Source organism: Artemia sp. Qi Xiang Cuo, chromosome 4 (genome assembly GCF_049724085.1).
Source record: "Artemia sp. Qi Xiang Cuo chromosome 4, ASM4972408v1, whole genome shotgun sequence".
NCBI classification, from domain to species: domain Eukaryota; kingdom Metazoa; phylum Arthropoda; class Branchiopoda; order Anostraca; family Artemiidae; genus Artemia; species Artemia sp. Qi Xiang Cuo.
The window spans coordinates 84,878,363-84,893,835 of NC_142797.1; the positions used below are offsets into that span (position 1 = coordinate 84,878,363).

Below are 15,473 nucleotides of genomic sequence, written 5' to 3' on the forward strand. Positions count from 1 at the left end.
GTGTGTGTGTGTGTGAGCCCTTGTGCGTGTGTGTGTGTGAGTTTTTTTTGTGTTCATGTGTTAGTTTGTGTGTGTGTGTGTGTGTGTGTGTAAGTTTTTGTTTGTGAAAAGTATTTGGCGTGTGTGTGTGTGATATTTCGTTTTTGTTTTTTTTTATGTTTTGTGTGTGTGTGTGTGTGTATTTTTTTTTTATCATGTTTGTATTTTATATCATTTAATATTTATCTATAATTTTTTATTTTTTGTGTGTGTGTGTGTTAGTGTGTGCGTGTAATTTTTTGTGTGTGTAAGTTTTTGAGTGTGTGTGTTAGTTTTAGTGTGTGTGTCTGTAAGTTTGTGTGTTTGTGTGTGTGTTTGTGTAAGTTTTTGTGATTGTGTGTGTGTGAGTTTTTTTTTGTGTTCATTTGTTTGTTTTTGTTTGTGTGTGTGTGTAATTTTGTTTTTGTGTTTCATTTTTTGTGTGTGTGTTTTAGTTTTCGTGTGTGTGTTTGTTTTTTTGTTTTGTGTGTGTGTGTGTGTGTGTGTAAGTTTTTGTGTGCATGTAAGTTTTTGTGTGCATGTAAGTTTTAGTGTGGTTGTGTTAGTTTTTTTGTGTGTGTGTCTGTTTATGTTTTTGTGTGTGTGTGTGTAATTGTCATAGTGTGTGTGTAAGTTTTTGTGTGTGTGTGTGTAATTTTTAATGTGTGTGTGTGTGTTTGTTTTTGTGTGTGTGTGTGATTTTTTGTGCGTGTGTGTAAGTTTTTGTGTGTGTGTAAGTTTTTGTGTCGTCTAATGTGAATTTCAACCATTCAGGCTGGTGGACTAAGACCCCAATTCTGAGCTAGTGAATTTCCACCATTCGGGCTGGTGGACTAAGACCCTAATTCGGAGAAAGTGAATTTCCACCATTTAGGCTGGTGGACTGAGACCCCAATATTGAGCTAGTGGATTTCCACTATTCAGGCTGGTGGACTAAGACCCCAATTCTGAGCTAGTGAATTTCCACCGTTCTGGCTGGTGGACTGGGACCCTAATACTGAGCTGGTGGACTAAGACCCTAATTTTCCAACTCTTGCATTTCATGACTGAAATTCAAAATGAACAAGCCTGAAATAGCAAACTAGTCATCCCAAACTATTGGTTTCAGCCAACAAACACCAATGATGGACTAAGAATCCTAGCTCTGAATAGTTCAAATAGCAAACTACACATCCCAAATCGTAATTTTCTGACAACACACACCTATGAAAGACTATGAAACCTAGCTAATAAAAGCCGGAAATAGCAAATTAACCATCTCAAATCATAAGTTTTAGACAGCACTCACCTAAGAACGGCTAAGAAATCCAGCTCGAAAAAGTCAAAAAATAGCAACCCACACATCCCAGATCATAGGTTTCAGACAACACATACCTATGAAAGACTAAGAAATCTATCTTAGAAAAAGCCCGATATAGTAATTTACATATCCCAAATTCTAGGTTTCAGACAACACTCACCTATGAACGGCTAAGAAACCTAGCTCAGAAAAGTCATAAATAGCAAACTAGTCATCCCAAACTATATGTTTCAGACAACAAACGCCTATGAAAGGCTAAGAAATTCAGCTCAGAAAAGTCAAAGGTAGCAATCCACCCATCCCAAATCATAGGTTTCAGACAACACACACCTATGAAAGACTAAGAAATCCAACTCAGAAATGCCTGAAATAGTAATTTACATATCCCAAATCATAGGTTTCAGTCAACATTCACCTAGGAAAGACTATGAAACCTTAGCTCTGAAAAGTCTGAAATATCGAAACTACTCATCCCATACTAGAAGTTTCAGACAACAAATGCCTATGATGGACTAAGAATCATAGCTCTGAAAAGTTCAAATAGCAAACTACGCATCCCAAATCATAAGTTTCAGACAACACACACCTATGAACGGCTAAGAAATCTAGCTCAGAAAAGAAAAAAATAGCAAAACATACATCCCAATCATATGTTTCAGTCAACACACACCTAGGAATGGCTAATAAATCCAGCTCAGAAAAGTCAAAAATAGCAAACTACGTATCCCAAATCATAGGTTTCAGTCAACACACACTAACGAAAGACTAAGAAACCTAGCTCAGAAAAGTCAAAAATAGCAAACCAATCATCCCAAACTATAGTTTTCAGAAAACATTCAACTAATAAATTATTGGAAAAATTAGCTCATAAAATCAATATATAGAAACCTACAACTCCCAAATCATAATGTTCTGACAGCAAACAACTATGAAATGCTAAGAAACCTAGCTCAGAAAAGTCAAAAATAGCAAACTACACATCCAAAATCATAGGTTTCAGACATCACACACCTATGAAAGACTAAGAAATCCAACTCAGAAAAGCCTGAAATAGTAATTTACATATCCCAAATCATAAGTTTCAGACAGCATTCACCTACGAAATACTAAGAAACCTTAGCTCAGAAAAGTCTGAAATAGCCAACTACTCATCCCAAACTCGAAGTTTCAGACAACAAACACCTATGAGTGACTAAGAATCCTAGCTATGAAAAGTCCAAAAAGCAAACTATACCTCCCAAATCATAATTTTCTGAAAGGACACACCTATGAAAGGCTACGAAACCTTAGCTCATAAAATCATTAAATAGCAAACTACATATCCCAAATCATAATTTTCTGACAACACATACCTATTAAAGGCTAATAAAACTATCTCAGAAAAGTCTAAAATAGCAAACTAAACAACCCAAATCATAGGTTTCAGTCAACACACGCCTATGAAAGACTAAGAAATCCAACTCAGAAAAGACCGAAATAGTAATTTACATATCCCAAATCATAAGTTTCAGACAGCATTCACCTACGAAATACTAAGAAACCTTAGCTCAGAAAAGTCTGAAATAGCCAACTACTCATCCCAAACTTGAAGTTTCAGACAACAAACACCTATGAGTGACTAAGAATCCTAGCTATGAAAAGTCCAAAAAGCAAACTATACCTCCCAAATCATAATTTTCTGAAAGGACACACCTATGAAAGGCTAAGAAATCTAGCTCAGAAAAGTCTAAAATAGCAAATTAACCATCCCAAATCATAGGTTTCAGTCAACACACACCTACGAATGGCTAAGAAATACTGCTCAGAAAAGCCTGAAATAGCAACCCACACATCCCAAATCATAATGTTCTGACAACACATACCTATGAAAGGCTAAGAAACCTAGCTCAGAAAAGTCGAAAATATCAAACTACACATCCCAAATCATAGGTTTCAGACACTACACACCTATGTAAGACTAAGAAATCCAACTCAGAAAAGCCCGAAATAGTAATTTACATATCCCAAATCATAAGTTTCAGACAGCATTCACCTATGAAATACTAAGAAACCTTAGCTCAGAAAAGTCTGAAATAGCCAACTACTCATCCCAAACTCGAAGTTTCAGACAACAAACACCTATGAGTGACTAAGAATCCTAGCTCTGAAAAGTCCAAAAAGCAAACTATACCTCCCAAATCATAATTTTCTGAAAGGGCAAACATATGATAGGCTAAGAAATCTAGCTCAGAAAAGTCAAAAATAGCAAATTAACCATCCCAAATCATAGGTTTCAGTCAACACACACCTACGAATGGCTAAAAAATCCAGCTCAGAAAAGTAAAAAAAATAGCAACCCACACCTCCCAAATCATAGGTTTCAGACACCACACACCGACGAAAGACTCAGAAATCCGGTGATGTAAAGTCGGAAATAGCAAATTACATATCCCAAATCATAGGTTTCAGACAACACTCACCTATGAACGGCTAAGAAACCTAGCTCAGAAAAGTCAAAAATAGCAAACTAGTCATCCCAAACTATAGGTTTCAGACAACAAACACCTATGAAAGGCTAAGAAATCCAGCTCAGAAAAGTCAAAAGTAGCAATCCACCCACCCTAAATCATAGGTTTCATACAACACACACCTATGAAAGACTAAGAAATCTAACTCAGAAAAGTCTAAAATAGCAAACTACATATCCCAAATCATTGGTTTCAGTCAACACACACCGACAAATGACTCAGAAACCTAGCTCAGAAAAGTCAAAAATAGCAAACTATTCATCCCAGACTATTGGTTTCAGTCAACATTCACCTATGAAATACTAGAAAACCTTAGCTCAGAAAAGTCTGAAATAGCAAACTATACATCACAAATCATAATTTTCTGACAACGCATACCTATGAATGTCTAAGAAATCCAGCTCAGAAAAGTCGAAAATAGCAAACTACACATCCCAAATCATAGGTTTCAGACACCACACACCTATGAAAGACTAAGAAATCCAACTCAGAAAAGTCCAAAAAGCAAACTACATATCCCAAATCATAAGTTTCACTCAACACACCAACGAAATGCTAAGAAACCTAGCTCATAAAAGCCTGAAATAGCAAATTACTCATCCCAAAGTATTGGTTTCAGTCAACACACACCTACGAATGGCTAAGAAATCCTGCTCAGAAAAGCCTGAAGTAGCAAACTACACATCCCAAATCATAGGTTTCAGACAACTCACATCAACGAAAGATGGGTGCTCGGGGAGAGCCTTTGAGGGTTTGTGGGTCCCTTGAGGGCCGGTGGTCCTTTGGGAGCTCGGGGGGCCCTTTGGGGACCGGGGGAGGGGCTTTGGGGTCCAGGGATGGCATTGGGGGGTCTGGTTGGGCTTTGGGGGGCCTGGGGGACTTGTGGGACCGGTGGAGGGCCTTTGGGGCGCCGGTGGCCCCTTGGGAGCCCGGGGGACCTTTAAGGACCATGGGAGGGCATTTGGGGCAGTTGGGGGCCGGTGGATGGCCTTTGGGACCCCGTTGGTCCTTTGGGAGCTCGATGGGCCTTGGGGGGGCCCGGGGTTGGCCTTTGGGGGTCTGGGTGGGCCTTTGGGGGCGCCGGTGGCCCTTTGGGTGCTGGGGGGGGCCTTTGAGGGTCCGGGGGGACAGTTGGGGGCCTGGGGGGCAGTTGGGGCCCGGGGGAGGGCCTTTGGGAGCTTGGGGGGCTTTTGAGGACCGGGGGCTTCCTTCGGGGTGGGGGTAGAAGGATTGGAACCCTTTGGGGTTGGGTTAGAGGACCTCACAACACTGTTCAAATGAAACTTGTGTATTATAACGACCACACTCAAAACCTCCTCTAAAATCTTTCCTAAAATCATCTTTTAAAATGTCTCTATCTGTTTCGCCGAAATAGTTCCATAACCTGTCTAAAACGGTTTCGCCCAAATAATCACTAAACGTAAATTCAGCGTGTTCCTTTGTTATTGGCATCTCTGTGCTAACGCATTTCAAATTAATAGGAAACCTTCTCGCGCGCTAAAACAATTCATCGCTAAGATGTTTCTTGCCTACTTGTTTCCATGGCCTTTGGTTATTAATATCCTTTGGAGTTCGACCAAAAGAGTTGTTCCCGAGGCAAAGACATTAATGATATGGATCTATTCCAGGAGAAATGTTTCTAGGAGGAAATTTTTAAAGTCTGACAGATGATGTCATTGATTGATTGATCTGTCAAGAAGGGGAAATTAATTTGTTGTTTCTAAGGGGAATTATTGATTCACGATAGGTGAATTGAGGTCGACTGCACTGGTGTTCCAAGGTCGATGTTGTTGTAAGTGAACGCTCTCAGCGAATGTCAAGGTCGATGTTGTTGTTGTTGACACACTTCGATTACGCAATCAATTTCTCGGAAATTCACTCCCCCCTCGAGTCCTAGATCAATAACATTCTTCCCGTTAGAATTCAATGCGCATGTGCAACCTTCGCCCCGGAGCTATTACACATAGAAACATCAAATAAATCGACCTTGGAAAAAGGGGTCATTGACCGATTACGCAATCTTTCTCCCTAGGGAGGCTATGCCCTTATTTGGTGTACTGATCGGAGATACGTTCTTTTGATAACCGAATTTTGTCCTGTTCGGAGTCAATAAGGCCATTCTACTAATAAGTCAAATTGTGATATTTCCTTATATTTGTGGGATTACAGAAAACTAGCGCTTTACTAAAAGTACAAAAACCAAGTATAAAAACAAGAAAACTGATTTAGGAGTCAAGAGTAAATACGTAGCCTCACAACAGCAAATTAATCTTTAATGCTTTTCATAGTCCTTCAGGAGCTGTGATATCAGTATACAATTAAAATTATCTTAAAAACTAGGCAGAAAAATAACAAGTTTAAAGTCATTACACAGCATACAAAATAATGGATTGATTTATCAGGTAACATCTTGGTCTCACCTAGTATTACTCAAAATGAAGAACATATCAACCATAATATGAACTCTGGAGATATAGTTATTTCTCTCTATAAAACGGAGAATTTCAAGTTGTGATACTAATTTTAAAGCGAGTCTGTAGTCTTAATACTAATAAGATTCCTTCACTTCGAACTTGTCTACAAAATAATCATGAAATGTCTTTTCCAGAACCAAGATGACAGTCAATCATTGAACTGAGCTCATTGTGCAGAAGTGATGCCAAAATAAACGAAAAAATAAATAAAAAAAGCCACAATCTAAAAATGCTTTAGTTTTATTCTGTTAAAAGTGCCAATAAAAGCACAAAAGCCAAGTATAAAAAAGAAGAATATTGATTTAGGAGTCAAAAATAAATACGTAGCCTAACAACAACAAACTAATCTATAACGCTTTTCATAGTCCTACAGGAGCTGTGATATCAGTAACTTTCAGTATACAATTAAAATTATCTTAAAAACTTCTGCATAAAAATAATAAGTGTACAGTCATTAAACAGTATAAAAAATAATGAATTGATTTATCGGGTAACGTCTTGGTCTCACCTAGTATTATTCGAAATGAAGAGCATATCAACCATAATATGGACTCTGGAGATATAGTTATTTCTCCCTATAAAACGGAGGATTTTAAGTTGTGTTACAATTTCTAAAGAGAGTTTGTAGTCCTAATACTAATAAGATTCCTTCACTTCGAACTTGTCTACAAAACATTCATGGAATATCCTTTTCAGATCGAAAACGGTAGTCAATCATTGAACTGAGCTCATTGTGCAGAAGTGATGCCAAATTAAACGAAAAAAATAAATAAAACAACAATCTAAAAATGCTTTACTTTTATACTGTAAAGTGTTCTTAAAAGGTTTACTTATACCGTACCAAAACTCCTATATTTTTTTGTGTTTTCAGTCAAGCGCTAGTTTTCTGTAATCCTACAAACATAGGGAAATATCAACAATTGATTTATTTGGATTATTTTTATCGATATATGTTAGATAGGCTGTGAAGTAATAATTTTTGTTCGTTTTAAGTTTCAGCTCCGCTCTTTACTTCCCTCGGATAAACTTTGTTTTTAAAAATTAATTTTGTACATTAGGGGGTGGGGATGAGGTCTATTTCCGACGCAAATGACTGTCATATTTCGATTCTGGATGAAATGCGGATTATTAAGATATGTCTGTTTCTTAGTTGTCACATTAATGGATTAATCGGAAAAATCTACCGAATTTTGTTCGTTTACTTACATGTTTTTATCTTTCTTTTAAGGTGAAAACAATAAGATATTGCGTTCAGTGGTGGACGGAAAAGTGCAATGTTATCTAACGTTGAAATGTAGAGGATTTTCTAAACATTTCTAGGAATGCTCAGTTCATAACCTAAAGTATGAATATTTTATGATTGAAATTACTTTGCTTAAGAAGAAACGAAGTGTGTGAGATGTTAATTTTATTCTAGCTGATTATCGGTGATAGCTGACATATCAACAGTATCTTATGGTGGGTCCCAAGGAGAAAAGGTGGCTTTTGCGGAGTTTTCCGATACTGTATGCAAATCTGGCGAGCAAAAACACGAAGTCATTATAAAATTCTAGCCTTCCTCTTTAAAAATCCCGGATCCGCTACTCTGTTATGCATTTTTGGGGCGTCGCACATACACAGGGTAATATAGCTTTGATCCTTCCCTCGAAATTTTACAATTAAATTTTTTTTTTCTATATATTTTACCTCCACTTATATATATGTATATATATATATATATATATATATATATATATATATATATATATATATATATATATATATATATATATATATATATATATATATATATATATATATATATATATATATATATATATATAAAGCAAATTTGAGATTCTGTGAGAGAAACGTCAAATTTTGAATAAATTCGGGCCTAAAATACCAAAACCTATCCCTCAAAAATAACTCCTGGAATTCCTGATCACCCTCTGGCTGTATGCTCCTATGGTCGAAGGATCTTTGCAAAACGGTGGTTCCAGGGGTTGATGTCTTACACTCCGACTCTGTGCATGTGCCTGATAAGTGGTAGATCTCACTATATTAGGTCATCGGTCATCACACTAAACTAAGTCATCTGTCGCCAGTGCTTATAGTTAATTTTTAAGAACGATACGTAAGTTATTGCTGTTTCATTCAATATGTAAATTCAGTATGATTTAAGTTTTTGAGTTGACAGGTAAGGCAGTGGTCCATGGAAGTACGCTGGAATTAATTCTTGAAAGGGGGACGAGTAAAAAAAAATGAAACAAAACTGAAATGAATAAAAACACAGAAAAATGAGGTCCCGTTGTAACAAATTTGGGGGAGGGGGCATGGACCTGAAGATCTCCCTTCTTGCGCACGTGCCTAGAATTGCCATATAATTGCTCGTCTACTCAACCTAATTTGATTAAAAACCGAAAAACAATGAAACTGTGCATTGTTTATCTGCAGTGATTTGAAAACCTGCATAGTTTTCTTACTCGGAAGTGCGAGAAATCTGTAACTGAGAAATACCTTCCAAAACCCGAAAAAGGGAGGGTTACCCATGTCCGCAACCAAGGGATTGACAAAAAAACCTGATATTGGCTCAGAAATCAAAAGAGTAATTCTAATTAATTGTAATTTTTTAGTTTTTACAGATGGGCTATAGCCCCCTGAGCCATCCTTTGTGTAGGCCATGTACGTACCCTCGTATCCTTGAAAAAAATTGTTGTTAGAAACACATGTGTTTCCTGTATTTTTTTTTTTTACTGACTACGCCTCCGGAAGATAAAATATTGGTGCGCATTTCACAACATCGTGAAGTCATACGAAATATTTTTTTTTGTAGCTACTGTCTGGTCAAAGTACGGGACAAGCCCACTTGATTACATGAACAATGTAAATTCATCCTATTTAGATCGATGAACAGAAATTTATAGGCCATATCTTTGGCATTTGTCTACAGCCTAAGTAAATAGATACAACCATTTTTTTTTATTTAAATAAATGACGTCCATTTTAAGTGGTATTTCTAATAATCTTTTGAGTCTATAGAAGACTCGGAATTGTTGGAAGCTCTTATGTTTAAACATTGATAGAATGCTAGACTTAAAGTAAGGAGGTAGCTTGAAAACGGACTTATGCCCATTCTGTTTCATATTTGTTTATACAAGTATGTTAATATAGTAAGATTTGAACGCATTAATAATTTGATTAAATTTGTTCAGTAATATTTAATTATTTTTATTAAAATAAAATTAAGAATATTAAAGTTGTTTTGATTTTTAAATTTAAAATTAATACCAATAAAATAAAAATAAAATTTATTTTATTCAAATAATTTTTTTCCAAATGATTGAAATAACATTTTGAAATATATCATATTAAAAAAAAGTTTTTTTTGTAATATATTAAGTATGTCTCACTATATTTTGCTTTTACAACGGATCGCAACTTTAATTTACTATCTGTTGAATAAAGCCAGGCATAACGTCTAACGCCTATGTCAAGCAAAATTTTCAAGAATGCGGTAACCTGGATTTAATCTAGTTGCCAAATCTCAAGTGTGGTCACTTGTAGACCACATTTTTAGTAGAGGCCTGGGAACTCAGATATTATATAGTAGGCTGTTCGTTTCTTCTAAGCTGAATGCGTTTTGGCTATCTTTTTAGACGATACAAATATATTTTAGGATTCTTAATTTTAGAATGTTCAATATTTTAAGTTTTATAGCTTAAATTTAGTTTATTTTAGCACCGCTCAACTTGAAATTATTAAAATCTAAGGAGCTTGAAAGACACAATAAAAGAGAAGTGTAAATCATTTAATTATTGCAAACAATTTCAATTAACTATTGAAATAAGTGGAATTTAAGATTACCTTAATTAAGATTACCTTAAGATACTTTAAGAAAAATGTACTTCTTGCACCCGTTAGAGCGACATCATTACCCTAAAATTAGAACTAGGCTTAAATGCCCTGCTCTGAGATTGCTATACTTCAACTTGTTTTTTCTTCGAATCTTTTTACCTTTGTGTCCGTCTAGCTTACTCTTATCAGCCAAATATATTTCCAAATTTATCTTATTCTAGCAATTTGTTGTTGATCGTTTACCCGAACCACTGCAAGTTCTGTTGCAGAGTGCAATTGAAACAGCTAATCGAGGATTTTTCAATTGGGCTTTCAAACATAAAACAATGAAAGTTTTGTCACTTCTGAGTATACCTTATGTATTACCTGCAGATATGGCACTAGCGGCTTTTAATAAGTAAGGACCTATTTTATTTTATTTTTTTCTCACTTCTCCTTTAAAGGCCATCTTCTGGATGTCATTTAACAGGTGCTGACACCTTTTTTACTATAAAACTTTCTAGAATTGTTGTTAGGGAGATTGGTTCATCCCTTAAGTTTTTCCCTTTTGTTACTCCGTTTCTATTATAAAAAATGGAACAAGTCAGTCGTTCGTATGTTTTGTCTTTAACTTCGTGATATACGCGGCACGCTGTTGTCCCAGGAAGCTTTTGTGTGTCCGACGATTGATGATGAACGGTCATAGGACCGCCCTCAGTCCTAGATTTTCAATCCTTTCCCTGGGAATTGTATTGTGTATCGCACTTAGTTTCGCCTCTACTGCATATTTTTTAAATTTATGAATAGTTGTATAAAATACAAGTGCAAATTCCAGTATTTTTGGGATTAGTTATAGTTTACTTGCTTGTTTTCTTTGAACCGGCCCCCTCCCTTCCCACTAAAATACAATCTTATGACTACCTGCCCGCTTATGGCTATCAAGCTCATTAATAAAACCCCTTAGATCTCACAGTTTAGCTTTCTACAGTAAAGAATTCCTTCTATAAATTGGCAACAATGACTCTTGCGCATTGGATGAAAAAAATGAAATGAATTTTTTAAATGAAACAATGCCATGTGAGTTTTAAGGCCGGTTGGACGCTTACTTGATCTTCTTATCTCTTCTACTGTGAATTATAATAGCTTTATTGAATAAGGTAATTGTAATTGACTAGTAGTTTTGACAACAATTTAAAGCATTTTTCTGATCGAACAAATAAACAGAGCGAAACTTGAAGCCGATACTATTTTTGGTAAGAATTTTAGAAGTGGACTTTTCTATAAATTTCAATTTGAAACTGAAATTGATGGCAACCTTCAAGAGAAAGCAGAAAGTAAGTCTCTGCTAAAAAGATTGCATTTTTCTAACAAAATTTCTGCTAAGAGACAAACCTTGCAAAAAAGGAATAATCCACGGAGTTTTTATAAAGTTTCACTGGAGTGTCCAGCATCATTGCCTTTTCTTCAAAGACTCCGGCTAAATGATAATTAGTGGGATAGTCTGCTTTCATATACCTTACTTAAGTTTGATTGTGAGTTATAGCGTGCGTTTGAGCTTTCGACTTCAATTGGCTATTTTTGAGCTGCAGTCAACTTCAAATGCTTTCCCTCTGTAGTCAAAGATATTTTGATATTTTAAACCCTTGAACTCAAGCTGACTTCTTTTTAACTTATGTCACTGAATACAACTCACAGTCAATTAATGACGATGGACCATTTCACTTATGAATTATAGGATTTTATGCAAAGGTGCTTTTGGATATTTAAGAAAGTCTTCATTTAAGTTCATCTGAAGATTTGCCTGACAATCTGACAGTTGCTTTAACTTATAAAGAAGCAAACTTTTTACGTTCGAACCTTGTCTGAACCACAGTACAAACTACGTTTGACTTTACTTTATCCAATTCAGCTATAGTCAACTACCATAGTTCTGGGTCCGAACGCACTCAGATGTCCCGTTCTAATGACGTCTGTTTCGAACTGAATAAAAAATCCTAGCCAAAAATTTGTATTTGTCGAGAACAACTCATGCAGGTAGATCATCTGAATTCACTGTATACTGATCCTGATGTGCTGCAATATCAGGGTCACATTTTCTACAGTATATTGTAACTTCACTCTTATCATGTCTCTTTGTATAGTTATTGATACTATTTTCATTCATATTGTAAAATTCGCTTGTTTGAAATTGCCTATTTGAAGCAATGTCATATACAGTGTTTTGAAAGGCGAATTAGGGAAGCAGGCCGCGTAGAACGCATTATATTAAATACCTAACTTAACCTAACCCTAACCACCTCTATATATTAAATATTTAATTAAAAAATGCCTACATCGTGGTTTTTCTCACTCAAAATAAGCAAATCATAACCGAAAGCTGAGAGACAGACCAATTTTTGCCAGAACTTACAGAGCAAAATTCTTGAGTGTTCCGTATAATTAACAAGTGCCAAAAAATGAATATCAGCAAATTTTTGGGTACTATCCCATTATCCGGGCCCCTCTCTAAAAAGTCAAGTTTGGTTAATGCTAATTAAATAAAATAGAATGAATATATAATAGGTTAAAAACAAATTTGGGCTATATATTTGCACATTAGGAGGGGATTGGGGGGTAAAGCATTGCATCTATTAAATACATAACCTAACCTAACCTAGGTATCCCCCCCTAAACCCCCCAAAAACAACAGTTTAACATTGTCTACGCAATGAAAACCTTGCTATCATTGCCTACTCTATAACAGTTAAGACGTCAAAAACGGGTGTTATCATTGACTACTCGATAGTGATTAACCAGAGAGGCCCGCATAATGGGATAGTACCAATGTTTGATGTGTTTTAGAAGTTTTTTGTAACCCCCCTCCCCCCCCCCCGAAAAAAATACCGGATACGACCTTGGATAAAAGTGTTTCAAAAAGACTCAGTATTCAAACATTGAGGTACCCTCCTTGACGAATAAATCATTTGGGTACTTTTCAATAAAATTTAAATAAGCTGACTTGGCCAATTGTTTCAGTGGAGTACATATGACCCTGTAAATAATCCTACTTCATCGCTTAATCAGGAAAAACCTTGTCAAGTTTTGCTACTCTTTTCCTGTTGGTACGTATTTAACAATGTTGCGCAATTCATATCTTCTGATAAAGATAAACTCTGACCTGGTGTAAAAAAGTTACAATGAATGAGTGGGTGTTAAATTTACGTAGGTGTTCTGAAAAAGGAAACCATTATCATTTAAAAACAGGAATTTTAGATTTAAGATCAACTTTATGACCTGTTAATTAGAATTTTAATTTATTTTTTGACTTTAATATTGTCCAGTGCATTTGCCTTCAAAATCTAAAACTTGATATAAATTTCGATTGCACTGGATAAGGTATTTGCGCCAGAAAAGGTTTCGAGATGGCCCTTTTCCCAAACTCTCAAAGACTAATAATTTTTCTAAAGAGATCTTATATATTTTTTAAAAATATTATTAGCCAGTCTTTTTTTTTTTTTTTCAATGGAAGCACCTTTCCTTTCTGAAATTAAATAAAAAAAAACGAGTTTTTTAAACTGAAAGTAAGGAGTGACATTAAAACTTAAAACGAACAGAAATTATTCCGTATATGAAAGGGGCTGTCCCCTCCTCAACGCCTTGCTCTTTACGCTAAAGTTTGACTCTGCCTCACTTTATTTTTTAAAACAATAAAAAACTTTAGCTTAAAGAGCGAGGCGTCGAGGAGGGGACAGTCCCTTTCATATACGGAATAATTTCTGTTCGTTTTAAGTTTTAATGTCGCTCCTTACTTTCAGTTTAAAAAACTTATTTTTTTATTTAATTTCTGATCGTTTTTTAGTTAATGCAGCTTTTATTTGGGCTCACCGTCATTGAGTTAGCAAACAAAATTTTCAAAAAAACTTTACTCTTCTTTTGCTAAATGGCTATCTGTAAATTTGGTTCTGACGTAACTTACAAATTAACTTTCGTAACGAACTTCTATATTCGTATATTTTGCTTCTGGCAAAAAATACAAAGTTGCAGATATTTGCAGATATTTGCAGATATGAGCTTGAAACCTCTGTAACAGGGTTTTCTGATACGCTGAATCTGACGGTGTGATTTTCATTAAAATTCTTTCACTTGTAGGGATGTTTCCCCCCTCTTTAAAAAATCAGGTAAATTTTCTCAGGCTCGTAGCCTTTGATGAGTAATAGTAAAACTTAATAAAATTTATATATTTAGAATCAGCATTATAAGCCCATTCTTTTGATACATTTATTGACATCAAAATTCCGTTTTGAAAAGTTCCGATTACTATAGAGCCTTATCACTTGTTTTTTTTATTGTTTTTTTTTTATTACGTATATGAGGGGGTTCTCCCCTTAGTCACAAACACACTCATTACGTTAAAAGTAAAAAAAAAATTTAATTCAAAAAAACCAGAATAACAAAGGCCGTTTAATTAGAATAGATAGCTCTTTTGAAAGCACTAAAAAAAAAACTGTAGCGTAAAGAGTGAGGTATTGACTTGCGGAAGAACCCCCTCATATACGTAATAATTTCTGTTCGTTTTAAGTTCTAATGTTGCCTCTTATTTTCAGTTAAAAAAACTTGTTTTTTTTTTAATTTAATTTCTGATCTTTTATTAAATAAGGCTGGAAAATCCGGCGCCCCCTTCAGATACATGTCCCTTAACCAAAATAAGCAGACGCTAAGGCACGTATATCTCGCTTACCCATCTCATGCAGCCCCCCCCCCCACCAGAAAAAAATTCTTCCTGAAAATGTCTGTATACTTCCCAATAACCAATACAATGTGTATGCAATGGGCAAAGTTCAATACTTGCAGCCCTTCCCCTGGGAACTGTGGGGGATTAAGTTATCCTAAAAGACATTTTTATTAGATTTTCGACTATGCTGAACAAAATGGCTATCTCAAAATTTTAATTGGGTGACTGAGAAAAAAATGAGCGTGGGAGGGTGCCTAGTTGCCCTCCATTTTTTTTGTCACTTAAAAAGGGCACTAGAACTTTTAATTTCCGTTCCAATGAGCCCTCCCACGATATTCTAGGACCACTGGGTCGATACGATCACCCCTGGGAAAAAGAAAAAAAAAACAAAAAACAAATAAACACGCATCCGTGATCTTTCTTCTGGCAAAAAATGGAAAATTCCACATTTTTGTAGATAGGAGTTTGAAACCTCTACAGTAGGGTTCTCTGATACGCTGAATATGATGGTGTGATTTTCATTAAGGTTCTATAACTTTTAGGGGTCTTTCCCCTTTTTTCGAAAATCAGCCAACTTTTCTCAGGCGTTTAACTTTTGATGGGTAAGATTAAACTTGATAAAACTTATATATTTGAAATTAGAATTA

The 15,473-nt window shown here is 35.5% G+C and overlaps 1 protein-coding gene across 3 annotated transcripts in view; it reads left to right on the forward strand.

Annotated features, from left to right (window-relative positions):
* bmm (brummer) overlaps nt 1-15,473 on the forward strand; it is a 116,492-nt gene that overhangs the window by 86,599 nt on the left and 14,420 nt on the right. For all 3 annotated transcript variants that reach the window (XM_089088594.1, XM_089088595.1, XM_089088596.1), the window contains exon 8: nt 10,358-10,533. In XM_089088594.1, the coding sequence (XP_088944720.1) occupies nt 10,358-10,533 (176 nt within the window). The remainder of the gene's footprint in view (nt 1-10,357; nt 10,534-15,473) is intronic.